At 33.0% G+C, this 26,396-nt stretch overlaps 1 protein-coding gene across 1 annotated transcript in view; it reads right to left on the reverse strand.

Moving 5' to 3' along the window:
* Nucleotides 1–26,396, reverse strand: part of LOC122418346 (uncharacterized) — a 90,887-nt gene that overhangs the window by 50,439 nt on the left and 14,052 nt on the right. The window contains exon 4 of the mRNA XM_043432492.1: nucleotides 989–999. Coding sequence (XP_043288427.1) covers nucleotides 989–999 — 11 coding nt within the window. The remainder of the gene's footprint in view (nucleotides 1–988; nucleotides 1,000–26,396) is intronic.

The following is a 26,396-nucleotide window of genomic DNA, read 5'->3' on the forward strand; positions in this document are numbered from 1 at the left end:
CGGGTTGGAGGCCGAAATATGATTTTCGGCTTATAACGTTGGTTTCTACGAAAAAAGACCTATTTTTCATCCAAATTGTACTGAAAATATTTCGTCACAGGTCTCTCCTTGGACTTTGGCGATTTTTTTCCTTGTACTCTAATATGTTTTGTCAATTAGGAACCAAAGAGCACTGTGAAAAGCAGGTTGTAGGTCGTGATATGATTTTCGGCTTATAACGTTGGGTTCCACGAAAAAAGACCTAAATTTCATCAAAATTGTACTGGAAATATTTCGATAGAGGTTTGTTCCTGGACTTTGGTGATTTTTCTCCTTGTCTTCTAATATGTTTTGTCCATTGGAAACTCAAGAGCATGTAGCAATGCGTGTTGCGGGCTGAGATATGATTTCCGGCTTATAACGTTAGTGAAAAGAAAGGAAAAGAGAAAAGATAGATCAAATTCAAGACACAACGAATACAACAGAATTGGCCATTTTTAAATGTCGTTTTTGCATTCTGAATCTAGACATTTTCGTGTCATCCAAAACATGCCCCCGATGAAATATATTTCCAAAGTTTGCAAGTGGCCGCGGAGATCCAATTATATCTACAGTTTGATAGTTGCAGAAAAAAGGCACCCGGAAACATTTATTATGTCAGAATTCAAAGATGTAAAAAAAACTGAGCGTACTTGATTCAACAGAGCAACGGAATTCAAAGACGTTTAAGGTACCTGCATTGCTTGTGGAGGAAAACAATTTCATTTCAGGATAATTTAGAAATAAATTAGGAAATTCAGAAATTTAGCATAGAATTTAGAAAAAGGAAAATTAAGATAATTAGTAAAGCTGAAAACTTTTGTGATGAATTTTTGAAATTACATGTTACGGTTGGAGTAAAAAATTTAAATAATTGGCACACATGCTGTGACACAAAAATATCAAAGTTTGAAGGTATTCGCTCCATACCGCAGTAATACAAACTTTAATACTATTTGAAAAGAAATACTTTGAAACTTGCTGAACAAAGTTCCATTACATATTACCATAAAAATAGGGGGTGATAATTAGCACATATACTTATCCACAGAAATTTCCAAATTCGCAGGTATCTGCTGCAATTCAATGTATCTGTGCAATGAGTTTGGAAGACAGTAATTTCAAATCCATCCATAAATGAGCAACTGAAGACTTTTGTAATGAATTTTTCACTTCATATTTATGTTACGGTGGGAGTCAAAAAATAAAATGAATGGCACAGTATATAAATTTTATAGTTTGCAGATTTTTGCTGTATTTCAATGATCCAAATCTATAGTATTAGAGTGGAAAGTTGTTAGAAGTCATGATGTTACATTGAAATGACATAGCGCACATAACATTCAGAAATTCTGTAGGTTTCCATGATGTTGGCAGGTATTATACTTAATCGCATTGAAAACTGAGCAACTGTACACTTATCGTAATGAATGTTTTCACCAATAATTCCACATTTGCAGTTTGCAGAATAGGAATACTCAACATACACGTCATTTCATAAGTATTGTTGTCAATATTTGTGTTTGCCTACCGCATTCCGAAGATTCAACTTTTCATATTATCAGCAAAAAAAGCATCCAAAGACTTTTTGGAACAAGTTTCAAAATTTATTACTCGACAGACCAGGTGGAAAAAGAATAACTACACTTATATCAAGACCAGAAACTGTTTTGAGAATCTGTTGTACAAAATGTGCGATTGATGATCATAATTAGAAACCTCTTGAATCACGTTACCACAATCAGCATGAAGAAATATTAGAAAATCCAAGGACACACATATTAGGCAACCAATTAATAATATGCATCGATCCGCTGCAAACCGATGGAGTCAAAACAAGGATCGGAAAGAGCAGAGCCATAGTTAAAAAGAAAAAAGACAGCGCAATTGAAAGAGAACAGAAATCAAAATTGTTTCATGTATCTGTGCATTAGTTTCTGAAGACAGTAATTTCAGATCTATTCAGAAATAAGTAGGTGAAGACTTTAGTAATGAATATCTTCGTTAATATATTCCAGTCGGAACCAAAAAGTTAAAAGATTGGCATACCTGCTATTTCACAGAAATATCAAAGTTCATAGGTACTTGCTACGTACTTTGGTGCTATAGGAAAAAACACTTCAAAATTACATGAACCACATTTTTGAAACTTATTATGACACATTCAAAAAAAAAGTGACAGATACGATGCATGTTGAAGCAAGCAAAATGCTGTAATTTTGTATGTCTCCATGGTTATCCGCAGACAAAATATTTGACCCACAATGCATTCGCAAACATGGTCTGGAAATATTCAATATACATGTCGCTTCATCACTTTGTCGAACTTTAGAGGTGTTCATTGCATTTCGAAGATACAAATTTTGATATCATGAAAATTAAGCACCCAATGACTTATTGAAATAAATTTCCAAATTTATCATGTAACAACTCAAGTGAATATATCTATGCATTTACATGGCCCAAAGATTTTTCAAAACTTGGGTGTATGAACAAGCAATCATGAAGGCTTTTTGTTATAAATATTTCAAATTATCTTGTTGAAATTAATATAAAAAAATAGAAATACGAATATCTCTCGTATTGTCTGGAGAACAAATAGAAATTGGTATGACAATATACACTGTAAGCTAAGGAGGTGGAAAAAAGGGACCGGTGAACACAGCCAAACTAAATGAAAGAAATTATGACAACAATACATTGAATTACTTGATCAAAGTTTTTTGAAATTTATTTGAATTCGTTTACACACAACCATCCACCTCTTTAATGTAATTACACAACATAGAATTTCTGTTTGGAAAGAACGTTTTAGAGGTTATAATGAACGAACGTTTTTTTTCTCATTGTTATTATTATCATTATTCAACACTAATTAGTGACGTCATTAATAATATCGATTCCTTCCACTTTTCAATAACCACTTTTATTTTTCTACACTCTGCACGCAACAGCACTCCGGCGGTCATAACCTCAAACGTCAACATAACGCGAAATCTCGCAAATTTGCTATCTATGTATATATTACGATATCGAAGTAGAACAGATCATTCTTAATTTTCACGACACACATTATTCACGTTTTTACTTCTCAACATTTTACTCACTCTCAGTACACTGTATGAGATCAATTAATCCACTTTTGAGGTTTTATTTATTATAGATATTATTGTCGTGAATTGGGCTCGAAACTTATTGAAACTTCTTTTATGAAAAAAATAAAGTTGATTATATCCACTGCTATTTCCAATAATGTTTTATTTATTTAAACGAAATTTGCAAATCTTGCACCGTTGATCCACGGGGCTACGATCGCAATCACTTTATAATAACATAACTGACGGTATACAAGAAAACATTGAGGACTATCAGAAACTTTCTCATCGGCGATTGGTCGAGACGAATAGATTCTCACCGGTGATTGGTTATGATGGGCATCAAGAAGCCCTTGTATGTATCGGTCTGAACCCATATACGGATACGTCAGCTGCGTAAATGTGTTGGTACTTTTTGCATAATCTTGAGCCCGTGCAAAGTTTTTTCTCAGCAATTACGCCACCGATCATGCTGATTTTGGGCGCAATCGAAAGAGAATTTCTTAATTAGCTGAAAGTTCAATTTTCAAATTGCGACATAACTCCTGAGCTTCGCAATTCAAGAAAATGACATGTCGATTTTACCCCCACCACTGCGAATCGTTTTATTCAGAGATAATATAGTCTCGGCGAGAGCCTCGGGCCAGCAGACGACAGGGCTGTCAATGTACTTGTCCCGAGACTCTGCCGAGTCTCTTGATAAACTCGAGTTTGAAAAAATCTTTGGGCCATGTAAATACAAAAATATTGACTTGAATTTTTGCATGATGAATTTGGAAATTTATCTCAATAAGTCATATGTTGCTTATTTTTCGTAATATCAAAATTTGTATCTTTGAAATGCAATGAACACCTCTTAAGGTTGCCAACATGATGAAGCGACATGTATATTGAGTATTTCTAGACCATGTTTACGATTGACATTATAGGGATTAAAAAATTCATGTCTGTGAGTCTACGCCTGATCATTTTTGGATGTGAGTCTCGGGACAAGTACATTGACAGCCCTGTCGTCTGCTGGCCCGAGACTCTCGCCGAGACTATACTTTCTCTGAATAAAACGATTCGCCGTGGTGGGGGTAAAATTGGCATGTGATTTTATTGAATTACGAAGCTCAGGAGCCATTTAGCAACTTGAAAATTGAAGTTTAAGTCAATTGAGTAATTCTCTTTCGATTCCGCCCTAAATCAGCATGATCGGTGTTGTAATTGTTGAGAAAAAACTTTGCACGGCCTCAAGATTATGCAAAAGTTACCAACACATTCAAGAATTTATGCGTCTGTATTTATAAACACCATCAAAGGCACTTTGATGCTCACGAGTTTCTGATTCGTTGGATCTGACGACATCCATTTTTAGACGTTGTGATTGGTTGTTGAAATTAGTTGTTGATGATTGGAAATCTGACGTCAACTTCAGAACGTAGCACACGGCGCAGCACAGCTGGTAACAGCAGTCATAAATTCGACCGATATACATAGATATATGTACAAACCATATGTCAGTTTTTGATCGTATGAACAGAGTTTCGACATTACGAAGTGCGTGCGGGATCAATAAAAAAATAATTTTCGTCATCTAAAGAAGTGCATATTACTATTTATTTTGTTATTTGTGATATATTAAACCGGTATCAAAGCGGCCGCGTAAATGTAGTCTGTGATGTGTGTGTGAAAAAGAATATAAAAAATGCGCGATGCATATATGTCAACGAAACTTTTCAAGATTTCATTATTTCGTTCGATTGGAAATAAGTGTTAACTGAAATAATCCTTCAATAAAACCAGAGTACGAGAAATATTGTCCAGTGCGAATATATTGTCAGTGGCGTGGTTATATATCATGTGTACATAGGTTATATATACGAATAAATAGAACAAAAATACACGCAACTCTTAGAATGATATTAGAAACTTTAATTGAATAAATGTTTTCTAATTTATTTCTTGTGTCGTCATTATTTTTAAACATCCCCATATTTTGCTTGATATTCAGTTTGGCTCTGCCCTCTCCGATCCTTATTTTCACCCGCTCAGTTTGCAGCGGATCGATTCATATTATTAATTCGTTCCCTAATATGTGTTCTATGATTTTCTACTCCTTCATGATGATTGTGGTAACATGATTCCAGAGGTTTCTAACCATGATCTTGAATTGCACATTTTGTATATCAGGTTTTCAAAATAAAATCTGATCTTGGTATAGTGTGTAGTTATTCTTTTCCCATTAGGTCTGTCGAGTGATAAATTTGAAAACTTTTCCAGAAAGCCTTTGGATGCTTTTTTTGCTAATGATATGAAAAGTCGTATCTTAGGAATGCGGTATGCAAACACAAATTTTGATAACAAAACTTATAGAATGACATGTATGTTGAGTATTTCCACATTGCAAACTACAAATATGGAATTATTATAAAAAAAATTCATTCCGATAAGTCTACTGTTGCTCAGTTTTGGATGCGATCAAATATGATGCCTACCAACATCCCCAGAAACTTACAGAATTGCTGAATGCAATGTGCGCTATGTCATTTTAATGTAACATCATGACTTTTGACAACTTTTCATTATAACGCTGTAGATTCGGATGATTAAAATACTGCACAAATCTGCAAACTATACAATTTAAATACTGTGCCATTCATTTTACATTTTGACTCTAACTGTAACATCTATATGAATTAAAAAATTGATTATAAAAGTCTTCAGTTGCTCATTTATGGATAGATTTGAAATTGCTGTCTTCGAAGCTCATTGCGCAGATACATTGAACCACAGCAGATACCTGCGAACTCTGAAATTTCTGTGGATAAATATATATGCGACGGATCACCCCTTATCTTTGATTATGGTAATATATAAGGGAACTTGGTTCGGCAAGTTTTTAAGTGTTCCTTTTCAAATAGTATTGAAGTTTGTATGACTGATATACAGCGAATACTTCCAAACTTTGATATTTCTGTGTTGCAGCATGTGTGCCAATCATTCAAATCATTGACTCCAACCGTATCATGTAATCTAGAAAATTCATCACAAAAGTCTTCCGCTTTTCTAGATACTTCAATTTTCCTTTTTCTACTCTATTGTGAGTTTTCGAATTTCTAAATTCATTTCTGAATTGTCCTGAAATGGTTTTCCTCCAAAACCAATGCAGGTACCTTAAACGTCTTTGAATTCTGTTGCTTTGTTGAATTAAGTTCGCTTAGTTTTTTTTGCTGCTTTGAGTTCTGGCATAATAAATGTTAGAAGTTTTCAGGTACTTTTTTTCAGCAACTATCAAACTGTGGATAATTGGACTTCAGCGGCCACTTGCAAACTTTGGAAATATATTTCATTGAGGGCACGTTTTGGATGAAATGAAATCTCTAGATTCAGAATGCAAAAGCTACATTTAAAGTGGGCAAATCTGTTGGATTTTTCGTGTCTTGAATTTGATCTATCTTTCATTTGAATTTTGAAGAAAAAGAGATAAATAAAAACTGTTCTATTAAGAAAATCTTTACGTCAGTTCTTTCTTGGTATGAAGACTTGGAAAAAATCGCCAACGGCCAAGGACAGACAGGTGACAAAATATTTTCAGTACAATTTTGACGAAAAATAGATCTTTTGTCGCGGAAAGCAACGTTATAAGCCGAAAATCATATTACAGCCCACGAGATGCATTTCTTCACTCTCTTGGGTTCCTATTATACAAAACATATTAGAAGATAAGGGGGAAAATCACCAACGTGGAAAAACAAACCAGTGCCGAAATATTTCCAGTACAATTTTGAAGAAAAATAGGTCCTTTTTCGTGGAAACCAACGTTATAAGCTGAAAATCATATCTCGGCCCCCAACCCGCTTTCTACCATTCTCTTGGGTTCCCAATAAGCATAGCATATTAGAGTAGAAGAAAAAAAATAGCCAAAGTGCAAAGACAGACCTGTGACGAAATATTTCCAGTACAATTTTGACGAAAAATAGATCTTATTTCGTGGAAACCAACGTTATAAGCCAAAAATCATATTATGGCCCACAAAACGTATTTCTTCATGCTCTTGGATTCCCAATAGACAAAACATATTAGAAGATAAGGAGAAAAATCACCAAAGTCCAAGGACAGACCTGTGACGAAATATTTCCAGTACAATTTTGAAGAAAAATAGGTCCATTTTCGTGGAAACCAACGTTATAAGCAGTAAATCGTAAATAATTCATAGAATTTTAAATTAAAATAATATAGTCATCAAAACACAAATAAGGAACTTCCGAGAAAAAAGACATGATATCAAACCATAAACTTCCCCTAGGGAAAAAAAGATTGGGACAAGTACATTGATGGTGTCGTGTTTGCTGATAATTCCATCCATAAAAAAAACTTGGCAACCGATGCCTCATTCTTCTTATTTGATTAGAACAGCTAAATCAATTGAAAAAAATTCAATCTCATTTACGTGCAGCATTAAAATTTATTATATCAATTCGAGGCCAAGTATTTTCTAATGAATTGAAAAAAGTTACCACTTGAATTACGTGCAGCACTAAAATTTATGATATCAATCGAAGAACAAGGAATTTATGAGTAACTCGTAATTTTAACATTATGGAATTGTTCTTAGAAGCTTTTAAATCCAAAAAAATCACACGCAAGCTAGCCATTTCTTACTCTATGGTGGCAGAGACTTATAAGAAAATCGATTCTTTTCAGACTTTCAGGAGCTTCTGATATTATCAAGAGACTCGGTAGAGTCTCGGGACAAGTACATTGACAGCCCTGTCGTCTGCTGGCCCGAGGCTTTCGCCGAGACTATATTATCTCTGAATAAAGTAAAGTTCGGTGGTGGGGGTAAAATTGACATGTCATTTTCTTGAATTGCGAAGCTCAGGAGTTATGTCGCAATTTGAAAATTGAACTTTCAGCTAATTAAGAAATTCTCTTTAGATTGCGCACAAAATCAACACGATCGGTGGCGTAATTGCTGAGAAAAAACTTTGCACGGGCTCAAGATTATGCAAAAGTTACTAACACATCTATGGATTTACTGTGTCTGTACAGAACACCATCAAAGGCCTCTTGATGCCAGCTATAACCCATTTCTATGGAAGCTCGGGTCCTGGGATCCCGGCTACAGAAATAATGAGTTGTGATTGGTCAGGACACTTGCTGTACCGTTCCAGCGGAATACAGATTATGAATCAAGAGACGCGGTAGCGGCTCGACGCCAAGTATTAAAAGGAAAAACTGCAGCGCAAAAGAAAAGCCAGCGCGAGCCCTGCCGCTACTCTTATATACGCGAATATGCCGGTTTTATGACGTCACAGAATTTTCAAATGGCTCTCACAAATAAACCATTTCATAAAAGAACTTGAAAATTTGTGACGATTTTTTTTCGATTTTTCTCTTTCCATTGGTCTTTGTTGCAAGTATATCCGTCCAGTAGATCCTGAGATATGTAACGTTAGTGATTTAAAATCCATCATTTCGGGATTTTCATTTTCTTAGAGACAGAGGGGCATAAGTTACGCTTGTTTACATTTGGACTTACGTCCTTTGCACGATTTCTTACTTTTGTCACACTCTACGTCACGTACTACGCTGAACGCGGCTACCCCCTCTCCTTCTGCGTCGCCGAGCGAGAGAGACAGAGAATGGGCGCACAGCGGGGACAATACCAGCTCCTGGTTTGCGCATAAAATATGTATATAGATATATAATATATATTTTATTTATTAATATTAATTAATAATAAAATATTATTATAATAAATATTTTATTATAATTAATATATAATATAATATATATATTATATTATACAATATATAATATAAAATGATCAAGAGACTCGGTAGAGTCTCGGGACAAGTACATTGACAGCCCTGTCGTCTGCTGGCCCGAGGCTCTCGCCGAGTATACTTTCTCTGAATAAAACGATTCGAGGTGGTGGGGGTAAAATTGGCATGTGATTTTCTTTAATTGCGAAGCCTATGAGTTATGTACGACTTTGAAAATTGAACTTTCAGCTAATTGAGAAATTCTCTATCGAATGAGCCCAAAATCAGCATCATTGGTTGCGTAATTGCTGAGAAACAACTTTGCACGGGCTCAAGATTATGCAAAAGTTACCAACACATTCAAAAATTTATGTGTCTGTATATTAAATTATAACACCATCAAAGGCACTTTGATGCTATCGAGTTTCTGATTGGTTGGATCTGACGACATCCATTTTTCGACGTTGCGATTGGTTGTTGAAATTAGTTGTTGATGATTGGAAATCTGACGTCAACTTCATAACGTAGCACACGACGCAGCACAGCTGGTAACAGCAGTCATCAATTCGATCGATATACATATATATATGTACAAACCTCGTGTCAGTTTTTGATCGCATGAACAGAGTTTCTCCATTACGAAGTGCGTGCGGGATAAATAAAAAAATAATTTTCGTCATCTACAGAAGTGCATATTACTATTTATTTTGTTAAAATTTGTGATACCCCTAGGGAAAAAAATTTTGGGACAAGTACATTGATGGTGTCATGTGTGCTGATAATTCCATCCATAAAAAAAAAATTGGAAACCGATGCCTCATTCTTCTTATTTGATTCGAACAGCTAAATCAATTGAAAAAAATTCCATCTAATTTACGTGCAACGTTAAAATTTATTATATCAATTCGAGGCCAAGTATTTTCTAATGAATTAAAAAAAGTTACCATTTGAATTACGTGCAGCACTAAAATTTATGATATCAATCGGTGGACAAGTATTGTATTAGTAACTCCAAATTTTGACATTATTGAATTGTTCTAAGAAGCTTTCAAATCCAAAAGAATCACATGCAAGCTAGTCATTTCTTACTCTATGGTGGCAGAGACTTATAAGAAAATCGATTCTTCTCAGACTTTCAGGATCCTCTGGTATTATTCACAAAATTCGACGTCGATTGGATCGATACAAATTATGTTTAAATATGTGTTAAAAGTACTTGTCCGGCCCATCACTATTCATTCAATAAAGAATCAATCATAAAAAAATGATATGGCACGGCAGAATCTCGTTAAAAGTTTGTTGAAATGCGATTCATTATTAATTTAATGTTCTTAATAATAGTATAGGTTAGTTCTTATTCCGAATGGAACTCGTTCGCTGGAAGAATAAGTGGGAAGTAAAAATTGCCGTCATCGAATGTAAACTGCAGAGTTATTTTGGAAGCTTCAACATATACATTATGTACAATTTTTTTCATTTGTCGATGCACAATAATATCCCTTCTATATTGCGGAATAATTTGTTTCCGTTTTTTATTAAATTAGTGTAATTAAGTAAAAATGACTTGAAGATTATTCTCTCAATTCCCTCTGCATGAATACTTGTGATCCATCAGTTCTAGACAAGCCCTGACTTTTATTTGGATAAACAATTTAAACGGAAAGTGATGGGCCGGACAAGTACTTTTAACACATATTTAAACATAATTTGTATCGATCCAATCGACGTCGAATTTTGTGAATAATACCAGAGGATCCTGAAAGTCTGAGAAGAATCGATTTTCTTATAAGTCTCTGCCACCATAGAGTAAGAAATGACTAGCTTGCATGTGATTCTTTTGGATTTGAAAGCTTCTTAGAACAATTCAATAATGTCAAAATTTGGAGTTACTAATACAATACTTGTCCACCGATTGATATCATAAATTTTAGTGCTGCACGTAATTCAAATGGTAACTTTTTTTAATTCATTAGAAAATACTTGGCCTCGAATTGATATAATAAATTTTAACGTTGCACGTAAATTAGATGGAATTTTTTTCAATTGATTTAGCTGTTCGAATCAAATAAGAAGAATGAGGCATCGGTTTCCAAGTTTTTTTTTATGGATGGAATTATCAGCACACACGACACCATCAATGTACTTGTCCCAAAATTTTTTTCCCTAGGGGAAGTTTATGGTTTGATATCACGTCTTTTTTCTCGAAAGTTCTTTATTTATGTTTTGATGAATATATAATTTTAATTTAAATTGCTATGAATTATTTACGATTTACTGCTTATAACGTTGTTTTTCACGAAAATAGACCTATTTTTCGTCAAAATTGTACTGGAAATATTTCGTCACAGGTCTGTTGTTAGACTTCAGCGATTTTTTTCCTTGTACTCTAACATGTTTTGTCAATTAGGAACCCAAGAGCACGGTGGAAAGCGGGTTGGAGGCCGAGATATGATTTTGGCTTGTAACATCTGATTCGTCGAAAAAAGACTGATACCGCACAATCAGTATACTAGTGAAGAACATTATACACTAATGCTGTAGGATTGTAATATATTTGATATTTTCTTACGGTTCGAAATCATTTTTGTTTTGTGATTTAAGAAGTTTTGTTTACATTTTTTGTGGTATAATGCGAAAACGGGCGATCATCAATGTAATTGTCCAAATTTTTTTTCTCCGAGAGAGGATTTTCACGGCTTGATATCAAATCTTTTTTCTGTGGTAGTTCTAAACCACAAAAAATATTCTTAAATAAGATTTTCTCAAGTTCTCCAATGTTTCTATTGTGATATTTAAAAATAATTCTCCTTTCTCCAACGATTTTCTTTAAGTTTTGTACAATTTATAACAGTTTGATATTCTTCGAATGTTTGAAGTGATATCCTCAATTTTTCAACCATTTCGAACGTGTCTATAATTTTGTGGGATTAAAATCATATTCCGTAAGGTTTTTCAATATTTTGTATCATTGTGGAATTTTCCCCCTTCATTTATAAATTTTGTTTTCATCTGTTTTGATGAAATCATTGTGAATAAAGAAAACATGAAGATTTTTCAATGAAACGAATTTTTGGATTGATTTTCTTTAAAATTTGACAGAAGGAGAAAGAAAAATATATATATAAAGTTCACCAAGTCCACCAGAATTCACAATTTTCACATATGTTTATTGAATTCTAATGCTAGTTATTTTTATTTCATTAAAAAACGTGCTTCCAAGGACTTTTGGAAGCAATCTTTTCCATTCGTATTATCATTCCCAGAGATAGAAAGTTGACGCACCCACGTCGATGCACAAAATTTTCAAACTCTGCATGTAGCCACCAAGGTTCAACCGGACAAAAGAAAAAGTATGACGTGCGTCAAGACCAACAGAATTGCTTACTTTTTAATATGAGCATTGCATTTTGAAAACATAACTTCTTATGCCATTCATAAACAGGCCATCGCTGACTTTTTGTATCATTCATCATTATTTTTTATTATTGATTATTATTTAAATCCATTTCCAAATCCTATAATTCATGTATAATTTTTATTATTTGTAGATATCCATATTCCATAATCAAAAAAAGGAAGTACTAATACCTGGCATGCATGTCAATACACAGAATTTTCCAAATTTGCAAGTATTCGCTGCGATTTATTCATCTAAATTTTGATACAGACAGAAAAAATTACCACCGATTCATAAAATTTATTATACCAAACCTAAAAGGAAAAAAGACAGCGCACTTGAAAGTGAACAGAACGCATAATTGTTTCATGTATCTCATTCACATATTACAGTTGGAACCAAAAAGTGAAAAGATTGGCACACCTACCGCTTCGCAGGGATATCAAAGTTCATATAGGTATTCGCTGCGTACCAGTAATACAAACTTTGGTGCTATGGGGCAAAAAACTTTAAAATTACCCGAACCACATTTTTGAAACTTATTATGGCATATTCAATAAATAAAGTGACGGATACGCTGCATGTTGACGTAAATCAAATAGTGTAAAAAGTGACAGATACGCTGCATGTTGAAGTAAATCAAATAGTGTAATTTAGTATGTCTCCATGGTTATACACAGACAAAATATTTGATCACATCCAGAAATGATCAGGCGTAGACTCACACACATGAATTTTTTAATCCATAATACCAATCGTAAACATGGTCTGGAAATACTCAATATACGTGTCGCTTCATCATGTTGTCAAATTTAAGATGTGTTCATTGCATTTGGAAGATACAAATTTTGATATCACGAAAAATAAGCAACCAATGACTTATTGAAATGAATTTCCAAATTCATCATGCAACAATTCAAGTGAATATCTATGTATTTACATGGCCCAAAGATTTTTTAAAACTCGTGTTTGTAAAAAAGCAATCATGAAAACTTTTTGTTATGAATTTTCCAATTTATTGATATCAATATGAGAAAATAGAAATACGAATGTCACTCGAATTGTCTAGAGAATGAATAGAAATTGGTATGGATGGAAAATATGACAACAATACATTGAATTAGACACTTTTACTTGACCGAAGTTTTTCAACATTTATTTGCATTCATTTACATACAATCACGCATATTTTTTCTATAATGTAATTACACAACATAAAATTTCTGTTTGGAAAGAACGTTTGAGAGGTTATAATGAGCGAAAGTTTATTTTTCTCACATAACTCCCGTTGAAAATTTTTGAAGAACCAGAACCAGGATTGCAACAAAATTATGTCATAAATAAACGTAAAATCAAAAAATTTGTACAAGGAGAAATTTCCCAATACTAATATATGTTCTATATAACAAACACTCGCGAACCGATTGCGATGAGCGTAAACTAACCCACATGGTTTTCACAAAGCATACATAACATTTTTTTTTTTATAGTCTTATAAGAATTTTGAATCGAATTCATACAGCTCGCACTATTTCTCCGAAATGTTATCATTCAGATCGCTGTTGCTATTAATTTGCTCATGCCATCAAAAACTGACAGATCGATGTACTATATATCACGTCAAAGTCACTATGTGTCTGGTTTTCGTAATACTGTATGACACGACATACCACTATTTTTAATAAAATGAATACATATTTAACACTTTATTAGATGAAAAATATTTTTTTGTCACCCCGTACTTCGTAATGTCGAAAATCCGTTTGTGATAACATCAATAACTGACGGCTGACTGATGGCCTTGTATATATATTCATAAACTGTATTCCGCTGGAACGGTACAGCAAGTGTCCTGATCAATCACAGCTCATTATTTCTGTAGCCGGGATCCCGGGACCCGAGTTTCCATAGAAATGGGTTATAGCTGGCATCAAGAGGCCTTTGATGGTGTTCTGTACAGACACAGTAAATCCATAGATGTGTTAGTAACTTTTGCATAATCTTGAGCCCGTGCAAAGTTTTTTCTCAGCAATTACACCACCGATCGTATTGATTTTAGGCGCAATCGAAAGAGAATTTCTTAATTCGCTGAAAGTTCAATTTTCAAATTGCGACGTAACTCCTGAGCTTCGCAATTCAAGAAAATGACGTGTCAATTTTACCCCCACCACCGAAATTTACTTTATTCAGAGATAATATAGTCTCGGCGAGAGCCTCGGGCCAGCAGACGACAGGGCTGTCAATGCACTTGTCCCGAGACTCTACCGAGTCTCTTGATATTAAACCGGTATCAAAGCGGCTGCGTAAATGTAGTCTGTGATGTGTATGTGAAAAAGAATATAAAAAATGCGCAATGCAATGTCAACGAAACTTTTCAAGATTTCATTATTTCGTTCGATTGGAAATAAGTGTTGACTGAAATAATCCTTCAATTAAACCAGATTACGAGAAATATTGTCTAGTGCGAATATATCGTCACTGGCGTGGTTATATATCATGTGTAAATAGGTTATACATACGAATAAATAGAACAAAAACACACGGAACTGTTAGAATGATATTAGAAACTTTACTTGAATAAATGTTTTCTAATTTATTTCTTGTGTCATCATTATTTTTAAACATCCCCATATTTTGCTTGATATTCAGTTTGGCTCTGCCCTCTCCGATCCTTGTTTTCACCCCATCAGTTTGCAGCGGACCGATACATATTATTAATTCGTTCCCTAATATGTGTCCTATGATTTTCTACTCCTTCTTCATGATGATTGTGATAACATGATTCGAGAGGTTTCTAACCATAATCTTGAATTGCACATTTTGTAAATCAGATTTTCAAAAAAATTTCTGGTCTTGGTATACTGGGTAGTTATTCTTTTCCCATTAGGTCTGTCGAGTGATAAATTTGAAAACTTGTTCCAGAAAGCCTTTGGATGCTTTTTTTGCTAATGATATGAAAAGTCATATCTTCGGAATGAGGTGTGCAAACACAAATTTTAATAACAAAACTTATGGAAGGACATGTATGTTGAGTATTTCCACTTTGCAAACTACAGATATGGAATTATTATAAAAAAAATTCATTCCGCTAAGTCTACTGTTGCTCAGTTTTAGATGCGACCAAATATGATGCCTACCAACATTTCTAAATTGTCCTGAAATGGTTTTCCTTCAAAACCAATGCAGGTACGTTAAACGTCTTTGAATTCTGTTGCTCTGTTGCATAAAGTTCGCTTGGTTTTTTTTGCTGCTTTGAGTTCTGGCATAATAAATGTTAGAAGTTTACGGGTACTTTTTTTCAGCAACTATCAAACTGTGGATAATTGAACCTCAGCGGCCGCTTGCAAACTTTGGAAATATATTTCATTGGGGGCACGTTTTGCATGAGACGAAATCTCTAGATTCAGAATGCAAAAGCGACATTTAAAGTAGGCAAATCTGTTGGATTTTTCGTGTCTTGAATTTGATCTATCTTTCATTTGAATTTTGAAGAAAACGGATAAATAAAATCTGATCTATTAAGGAAATCTTTACGTCAGTTCTTTCTTGGTATGAAGACTTGGAAAAAATCGCCAAAGGCCACGGACAGACCGGTGACGAAATATTTCCAGTACAATTTTGACGAAAAATCAAGAGACTCGGTAGAGTCTCGGGACAAGTACATTGACAGCCCTGTCGTCTGCTGACCCGAGGCTCTCGCCGAGTATACTTTCTCTGAATAAAACGATTCGCCGTGGTGGGGGTAAAATTGGCAAGTGATTTGTTTGAATTACCGAAGTTATGAGTCATCTGAGGCTTTGAAAATCGAACTTTCAGCTAATTAAGAAATTCTCTTTAGATTGCGCACAAAATCAACACGATCGGTGGCGTAATTGCTGAGAAAAAACTTTGCACGGGCTCAAGATTATGCAAAAGTTACTGACACATCACGAGTTCGACGTATACGTATACGCGTTTTGACGTAGTTAGTGGTAGTAGAGTTGATGCCTCTACGCATTCTGATTGGCTCAACGATGTCGGCTCCTCCAGCTGCTAGGCCGACCGCGGGTGAGGCTCAAGTGTTAGAAGGCCTAAAATAGCGAACAGGCATTCTGTATATCTATATATGCGTTATACAGAAATGCCTGTTCGCCATTTTAGGCCTTCTAACTTTTGAGTCTTACCCCGACCGCGCTCAGACTCCGTGAATATTATATTATATATATATATATATATAAACCATGTGCCAGTTTTCGATCATCGTATAAACAAACGGAGATTTGACATTATGGAATGCGTGTGGGATAAATAAAAAAAACTTTCGACATCTAACGAAGTGCATAGTACTAAAACCTGTGGAATGCTAAACTAAACCGGTATAAAAGCAGTCGCGTAAATGTAGTCTGTGATCTGTCGTGTGTGAAAAAGAATAAAATAAAAATGAAATACATGTCGAAGAAACTTTTTAAGATTTCATTAATTCGTTTGACTGAAAATAAGTTTATCATTTATATCATTTGTAAATAGGTTATATGATATCAATACATCGATACGCACATCCGAAATCACCTGAAACTTGTTTTCATGCTGAACGTCATTTTGACAGGTGAGGTTATAATCCCCAAAGTGCTGTTGTGCAGACTCTAATTAACAAATGAAAATGGTTAGTGAAAAGTGGTTAATATTTATTTTGTTAAAACTTGTGGTATACTAAACCGGTATAAAAGCGGCCGCGTAAATGTAGACTATGATCTGTGTGTGCTAAAAAATATAAAAAAATGCGCGATGCATATGTCAACGAAACTTTTCAAGATTTCATTATTTCGTTCGACTGGAAATAAGTGTCAACTGAGATAATCTTTCAATTAAACCAGAGTTCGCGGAATATTCTCCAGTGTAAATATATCATCAGTTGCGTGATAACATATCATATGTAATAATGTAGGTCATATATACGAGTTCCCTTTGTATTGATAGCTGTGTGGTAACGAACTGGCCGGGGTTTGACGTTACGAAGTGCGGGACAAATGTAACAAACGTTCGCATAGTTAGAGAATAATATAAATAAGGCAAATCAGTTTATCAAAAATAGGTCTGGAAGTTGTAAGGAAAAATGTTCCTCAACCTATAATGTCAAATTTTCTTTTTGCGATCTGAAATATTGTGGTTGATAATTAATAAAACAAGAACACACAGAACTGTTAGTATATATAATGTGAGAAACTCCAATCGAATAAATGTTTTCTAATTTATTTCTTGTGTCATCATTATTTTTGAATATTCCTATATTTTGCTTCCTATTGAGTTTGGCTCTGCTCTATCCGATCCTTGTTTTGACTCCATCGGTTTGCAGCGGATGGATACATATTATTAATTGGTTTCCTAATATGTGTCCTATGATTTTCTAATATTTCTTCATGCTGATTGTGGTAACCTGATTCAAGTGGTTTCCGACTATGATCATTATTCGCATATTTTGTATATCAGATTCTCAAAACAGTTTCTGGTGTTGATATAAGTGTAGTTATACTTTTTCCACCTGGTCTGTCGAGTAATAAATTTTGAAACTTGTTCCAAAAAGTCTTTGGATGCTTTTTTTTGCTGCTGATATGAAAAGTTGAATCTTGGCAATGCGGTAGGCATACACAAATTTTGACAACAATAATTATGAAATGACGTGTATGTTGAGTATTCATATTCTGCAAACTGCAAATGTGGAATTATTGGTGAAAACATTCATTACGATATGTCTACAGTTGCTCAGTTTTGGATGCGATTAAGTATAATTCCTGCCAACATCATGGAAACCTACAGAATTTCTTAATGTTATGTGCGCTATGTCATTTTAATGTAACATCATGACTTTGAACAACTTTTCACTATAATTCTATATAGATTTGGATCATTGAAATACAGCAAAAATCTGCAAACTATAAAATTTATATACTTTGCCATTCATTTTACTTTTTGACTCTCACTGCAACATAAATATGAAGTGAAAAATTCATTAGAAAAGTCTTCAGTTGCTTATTAATGCTTTGAAATTTGATTTGAAATTGAATGAAAATGATTTGAAATTGCTGTTTTCGAAACTCATTGCGCAGATACATTGAATTACAGCAGATAGCTGCGAACTTTAAAATTTCTGTGGATAAATATATGTGCTAATTATCACTTCCTATCTTTAATTATGGTAATATGTAATGGAACTTGATTCAGCAAGTTTTAAAGTGTTCCTTTTCAAATAGTATTTAAGTTTGTATTACTGCGGTAAGGAGCGAATACCTTCAAATTTTGATATTTTTGTGTCGCAGCATGTGTGCCAATCATTTTAATTTTTTACTCCAACGTAACATGTAATTTCAAAAATTCATCACAAAAGTTTTCATCTTTATTATTTAACTTAATTTTCCTTTTTCTAAATTCCATACTAAATTTCTGATTTTCTAAATTTATTTCTAAATTATCCTGAAATGAAATTGTTTTCCTCCACAACCAATGCAGGTACCTTAAACGTCTTTGATTTCCGTTGCTCTGTTGAATTAAGTACGCTCAATTTTTTTTGCTTCTTTAAGTTCTGACATAATAAATGTTTCCGAGTGCCTTTTATCTGCAACTATCAAACTGTAGATAATTGGATCTCAGCGGCTACTTGCAAACTTTGGAAATATATTTCATCAGGGGCATGTTTTGGATGACACGAAAACGTCTAGATTCCGAATGCAAAAGCGACATTTAAAAATGGCCAATTCTGTTGGATTTGTTGTGTCTTGAATTTGATCTGTGTTCCTCTTTTCCTTTCTTTTTTCTAACGTTATAAGCCGGAAATCATATCTCAGCCCGCAACACGCATTGCTACATGCTCTTCAGTTCCCAATGGACAAAACATATTAGAAGACAAGGGGAAAAATCGCCAAAGTCCAAGAATAGATCTGTGACGAAATATTTTCAGTACAATTTGGACGAAAATTAAGTCTTTTTTCGTAGAAACCAACGTTATAAGACGAAAATCATAAATAATTCATAGAAATTTAAACTAAAATCCTATAGTCAACTGAACATGAATGAGGAACTTTTGAGAAAAAAGACGTGATATCAAACCATAAACTTCCCCTAGGAAAAAAAAGGTTGGGACAAGTACATTGATGGTCCCTCGTTTGCTGATAATTCCATCCATAAAAAAAACTTTAAAAATATTTTCTTTTTAAATTGTCAAAAAAATGATTTTATAAAAAAAAATACAGAACAATCCGAGAAAAATTGCACAAATCTTGAAAAAACATTATCTGTAAAAAAAACTAATCTGTATCTATTTTTTAAAGTGTCAAAAGAATCAAATAACAAGTAAAAAATAAAAAACCAAAAAATCGCCCTTGAAATCATTTTGGAAACCGATGCCTCATTCTTCTTATTTGATTCGAACAGCTAAATCAGTTGAAAAAAATTCCATCTATTTTACGTGCAGCATTAAAATTTATTATATCAATTCGAGACCAAGTATTTTCTAATGAATTGAAAAAAGTTACCACTTGAGTTACATGCAGCACTAAAATTGATGATATCAATCGAAGGACAAGTAATTTATGAGTAACTCCAAATTTCAACATTATGGAATTGTTCTAAGAAGCTTTTAAATTCAAAAAAATCACATACAAGCTAGTCATTTCTTACTCTATGGTGGCAAAGACTTATAAGAAAATCGATTCTTTTCAGACTTTCAGGAGCTTCTGATATTATTCACAATATTCGACGTCGATTGGATCGATACAAATTATGTTTAAATATGAGTTAAAAGTACTTGTCCGGCCCATCACTTTCCATTAAAATTGTTTATTCAAATAAAAATCAGGGCTTCTCTAGAACTGATCGAGCACAAATATTCATGCAGAGCGAATTTAGAGAGTTATCTTCAAGTAATATTCCCTTAATTGCACTAATGGAATAAGAGTGAAAACGAATTGTCCTGTACTATACAAGGGATGTTATTGTACATCGATAAATAAAAAACATTTTGCACATTAAATATGTTCAAGCTTCCAAAAATAACTCCCCAGTTGGTATTGGAACGACGGCAATTTTTACTTCTCACTTTATCCAGCGAACGAATTTCATTCGGTATAACTAACCTATACTATTATTAACAACATTAAACTAATAATAAATCGCATTTCAATACATTTTTAACCGGATTCTGCCGTACAATTTCGATTTTTTATGATTGATTTTTATTTGAATGAATAGTGATGGGCCGGACAAGTACTTTTAACTCATATTTAAACATAATTTGTATCGATCCAATCGACGTCGAATATTGTGAATAATATCAGAAGCTCCTGAAAGTCTGAAAAGAATCGATTTTCTTATAAGTCTTTGCCACCATAGAGTAAGAAATGACTAGCTTGTATGTGATTTTTTTGAATTTAAAAGCTTCTTAGAACAATTCCATAATGTTGAAATTTGGAGTTACTCATAAATTACTTGTCCTTCGATTGATATCATAAATTTTAGTGCTGCATGTAACTCAAGTGGTAACTTTTTTCAATTCATTAGAAAATACTTGGTCTCGAATTGATATAATAAATTTTAATGCTGCACGTAAAATAGATGGAATTTTTTTCAACTCCATTAGCTGTTCGAATGAAATAAGAAGAATGAGGCATCGGTTTCCAAAATGATTTCAAGGGCGATTTTTCGGTTTTTTATTTTTTACTTGTTATTTGATTCTTTTGACACTTTAAAAAATAGATACAGATTAGTTTTTTTTACAGATAATGTTTTTTCAAGATTTGTGCAATTTTTTTCGGATTGTTCTGTATTTTTTTTTATAAAATCATTTTTTTGACAATTTAAAAAGAAAATATTTTTAAAGTTTTTTTTATGGATGGAATTATCAGCAAACGAGGGACCATCAATGTACTTGTCCCAACCTTTTTTTTCCTAGGGGTTCTTCTTATTTGATTCGAACAGCTAAATCAATTGAAAAAAATTCCATCTAATTTACGTGCAGCATTAAAATTTATTATATCAATTCGAGGCCAAGTATTTTCTAATGAATTGAAAAAAGTTACGACTTGAGTTACGTGCAGCACTAAAATTTATGATATCAATCAGTGGACAAGTATTTTATTAGTAACTCCAAATTTTGACATTATTAAATTGTTCTAAGAAGCTTTTAAATCCAAAAAAAAATCACATGAAAGCTAGTCATTCGTTACTCTATGGTGGCAAAGACTTATAAGAAAATCGATTTTTCTCAGACTTTCAGGATCCTTTGGTATTATTCACAAAATTCAACGTCGATTGGATCGATACAAATTATGTTTAAATAAGTGTTAAAAGTACTTGTCCGGTCCATCACTTTCCGTTTAAATTGTTTATCCAAATAAAAATCAGGGCTGATGGTCCCTCGTGTTTGCTGATAATTCCACCCATAAAAAAAACTTAAAAAAAAAATTTTTTTTAATTGTAAAAAAAATTATTTTACAAAAAAAAATACAGAACAATTCGAAAAAAATTTTACAAATCTTGAAAAAACATTATATTAAAGCAAAAACTAATCTGTATTTATTTTTCTAAGTGTCAAAAGAATCAAATAACAAGTAAAAAATAAAAAATCGAAAAATCGGTCTTGACATCATTTTGGAAACCGATGCCTCATTCTTCTTATTAGATTCGGACAGCTAAATCAACTGAAAAAAATTCCATCTAATTTACGTGCGGCATTAAAATTTATTATATTAATTCGAGGCCAAGTATTTTCTAATGAATTGAAAAAAGTTACCACTTGAATTACGTGCAGCATTAAAATTTATGATATCAATCGGTGGACAAGTATTTTATTAGTAACTCCAAATTTTGACATTATTAAATTCTTCTAAGAAGCTTTTAAATCCAAAAAAATCACATTAAAGCTAGTCACTTCTTACTCTATGGTGGCAGAGACTTATAAGAAAATCGACTCTTCTCAGACTTTCAGGATCCTCTGGTATTATTCACAAAATTCGACGTCGATTGGATCGATACAAATTATGTTTAAATATGTGTTAAAAGTACTTGTCCGGCCCATCACTTTCCGTTTAAATTGTTTATCCAAATAAAAGTCAGGGCTTGTCTAGAACTGATGGATCACAAGTATTCATGCAGAGGGAATTGAGAGAATTATCTTCAAGTAATTTCTACTTAATTGCACTAATTTAATAAAAAACGGAAACAAATTATTCCGCAATATAGAAGGGATATTATTGTGCATCGATAAATGAAAAAAATTGTACATAATGTATATGTTCAAGCTTCCAAAATAACTCTGCAGTTTACATTCGATGACGGCAATTTTTACTTCCCACTTATTCTTCCAGCGAACGAGTTCCATTCGGAATAAGAACTAACCTATAATATTATTAAGAACATTAAATTAATAATGAATCGCATTTCAACAAACTTTTAACGAGATTCTGCCGTGCCATTTCGTTTTTTTATGATTGATTCTTTATTGAATGAATAGTGATGGGCCGGACAAGTACTTTTAACACATATTTAAACATAATTTGTATCGATCCAATCGACGTCGAATTTTGTGAATAATACCAGAGGATCCTGAAAGTCTGAGAAGAGTCGATTTTCTTATAAGTCTCTGCCACCATAGAGTAAGAAATGACTTGCTTTAATGTGATTTTTTTGGATTTAAAAGCTTCTTAGAAGAATTTAATAATGTCAAAATTTGGAGTTACTAATAAAATACTTGTCCACCGATTGATATCATAAATTTTAATGCTGCACGTAATTCAAGTGGTAACTTTTTTCAATTCATTAGAAAATACTTGGCCTCGAATTAATATAATAAATTTTAATGCCGCACGTAAATTAGATGGAATTTTTTTCAGTTGATTTAGCTGTCCGAATCTAATAAGAAGAATGAGGCATCGGTTTCCAAAATGATGTCAAGACCGATTTTTCGATTTTTTATTTTTTACTTGTTATTTGATTCTTTTGACACTTAGAAAAATAGATACAGATTAGTTTTTGCTTTAATATAATGTTTTTTCAAGATTTGTAAAATTTTTTTCGAATTGTTCTGTATTTTTTTTTATGAAATAATTTTTTTTACAATTAAAAAAAATTTTTTTTTTAAGTTTTTTTTATGGGTGGAATTATCATTTATTTATCGATGTACAATAACATCCCTTGTATAGTACAGGACAATTCGTTTTCACTCTTATTCCATTAGTGCAATTAAGGGAATATTACTTGAAGATAACTCTCTAAATTCGCTCTGCATGAATATTTGTGCTCGATCAGTTCTAGAGAAGCCCTGATTTTTATTTGAATAAACAATTTTAATGGAAAGTGATGGGCCGGACAAGTACTTTTAACTCATATTTAAACATAATTTGTATCGATCCAATCGACGTCGAATATTGTGAATAATATCAGAAGCTCCTGAAAGTCTGAAAAGAATCGATTTTCTTATAAGTCTTTGCCACCATAGAGTAAGAAATGACTAGCTTGTATGTGATTTTTTTGAATTTAAAAGCTTCTTAGAACAATTCCATAATGTTGAAATTTGGAGTTACTCATAAATTACTTGTCCTTCGATTGATATCATAAATTTTAGTGCTGCATGTAACTCAAGTGGTAACTTTTTTCAATTCATTAGAAAATACTTGGTCTCGAATTGATATAATAAATTTTAATGCTGCACGTAAAATAGATGGAATTTTTTTCAACTCCATTAGCTGTTCGAATCAAATAAGAAGAATGAGGCATCGGTTTCCAAAATGATTTCAAGCGCGGTTTTTCGGTTTTTTATTTTTTACTTGTTATTTGATTCTTTTGACACTTTAAAAAATAGATACAGATTAGTTTTTTTTACAGATAATGTTTTTTCAAGATTTGTGCAATTTTTTTCGGATTGTTCTGTATTTTTTTTTATAAAATCATTTTTTTGACAATTTAAAAAGAAAATATTTTTAAAGTTTTTTTTATGGATGGAATTATCAGCAAACGAGGGACCATCAATGTACTTGTCCCAACCTTTTTTTTCCTAGGGGTTCTTCTTATTTGATTCGAACAGCTAAATCAATTGAAAAAAATTCCATCTAATTTACGTGCAGCATTAAAATTTATTATATCAATTCGAGGCCAAGTATTTTCTAATGAATTGAAAAAAGTTACGACTTGAGTTACGTGCAGCACTAAAATTTATGATATCAATCAGTGGACAAGTATTTTATTAGTAACTCCAAATTTTGACATTATTAAATTGTTCTAAGAAGCTTTTAAATCCAAAAAAAAATCACATGAAAGCTAGTCATTCGTTACTCTATGGTGGCAAAGACTTATAAGAAAATCGATTTTTCTCAGACTTTCAGGATCCTTTGGTATTATTCACAAAATTCAACGTCGATTGGATCGATACAAATTATGTTTAAATAAGTGTTAAAAGTACTTGTCCGGTCCATCACTTTCCGTTTAAATTGTTTATCCAAATAAAAATCAGGGCTTGTCTAGAACTGATGGTTCACAAGTATTCATGCAGAGGGAATTGAGAGAATTATCTTCAAGTAATTTTTACTTAGTTGCACTAATTTAATAAATAACGGAAACAAATTATTCCGCAATATACATGGGATTTTATTCTGCATCGATAAATGAAACAAATTGTACATAATATATATGTTCAAGCTTCCAAAATAACTCTCCAGTTTATATTCAATGATGTCAATTTTTACTTCGTACTTATTCTTCCAGCGAACGAATTCCATACGGAATAAGAACTAACCTATACTATTATTAAAAGCATTAAACTAATAATGAATCGCATTTCAACAAATTTTTAACCAGATTCTGCCGTACAATTTCGTTTTTTTATGATTGATTATTTATTGAATGAATAGTGATGGACCGGACAAGTACTTTTAATACTTATTTAAACATAATTTGTATCGATCCAATCGACGTTGAATTTTGTGAATAGTACCAAAGGATCCTGAAAGTCTGAGAAAAATCGATTTTCTTATAAGTCTTTGCCACCATAGAGTAACGAATGACTAGCTTTCATGTGATTTTTTTTTGGATTTAAAAGCTTCTTAGAACAATTTAATAATGTCAAAATTTGGAGTTACTAATAAAATACTTGTCCACTGATTGATATCATAAATTTTAGTGCTGCACGTAACTCAAGTGGTAACTTTTTTCAATTCATTAGAAAATACTTGGCCTCGAATTGATATCAAGAGACTCGGTGGAGTCTCGGGACAAGTACATTGACAGCTCTGTCGTCTGCTGGCCTGAGGCTCTCGCCGTATACTTTCTCTGAATAAAACGATTCGCCGTGGTGGGGGTAAAATTGGCATGTCATATTATTCAAATACGAAACTCATAAGTCATCTGAGACTTTGAAAATTGAACTGGAGATTAATTAATAAATTCTCTTTCGATTCCGCCCAAAATGAGCATGATCGGTGGCGTAATTGTTGAGAAAAAACTTTGCACGGGCTCAAGATTATGCAAAAGTTACTGACACATTACGAGTTCGACGTATACGTATACGCGTTTTGACGTGAGTTAGTGGTAGTAGAGTTGTATCTCAACGCATTCTGATTGGCTCACTCCATCTGACAGACCACGTTTAAACTCCATAAACGTATCCACGGTCACACTCCATGAACGTAACCACGCTCAGACTTCGTCAACGTATATATGTACAACCATCTGTCAGTTTTTGATAGCATCATGAACAAACGTAGTTTCGACATAATAAAGTGCGGTCTAAATTCAATTTTAAAAAATGTTTGTTGTTTAGTAGAGTGCATAATATTTATTATTTTAGTAAGAATAGTGATGTGGTGTCATAATATTAAGAAAACCGGTCTTTTAGTGAATTAAACCGGTATAAAAGCGGCCGCGTAAATCTAGTCTGTGATCCGTGTGTTTTTGGGTGATGCAGATTTTATTATTTCGTTCGATTGGAAATAAGTATTAATTCCTTCAATTGAACCAGTGTGCGAGGGATATTGTCCAGTGTAAATATATCGTCAGTTAAAGCATGGTTATATGTCATGTGTGTAATTAGATTATGTATACGAGTTCGCTTTGATAGTTGTGTGTTAACGAATCAGCCGGCGTTTGACGTTACGAAGGCGCGACAAATGTAAC

Source organism: Venturia canescens, chromosome 11 (assembly GCF_019457755.1).
Source record: "Venturia canescens isolate UGA chromosome 11, ASM1945775v1, whole genome shotgun sequence".
In the NCBI taxonomy this organism is placed as follows: Eukaryota; Metazoa; Arthropoda; class Insecta; order Hymenoptera; family Ichneumonidae; genus Venturia; species Venturia canescens.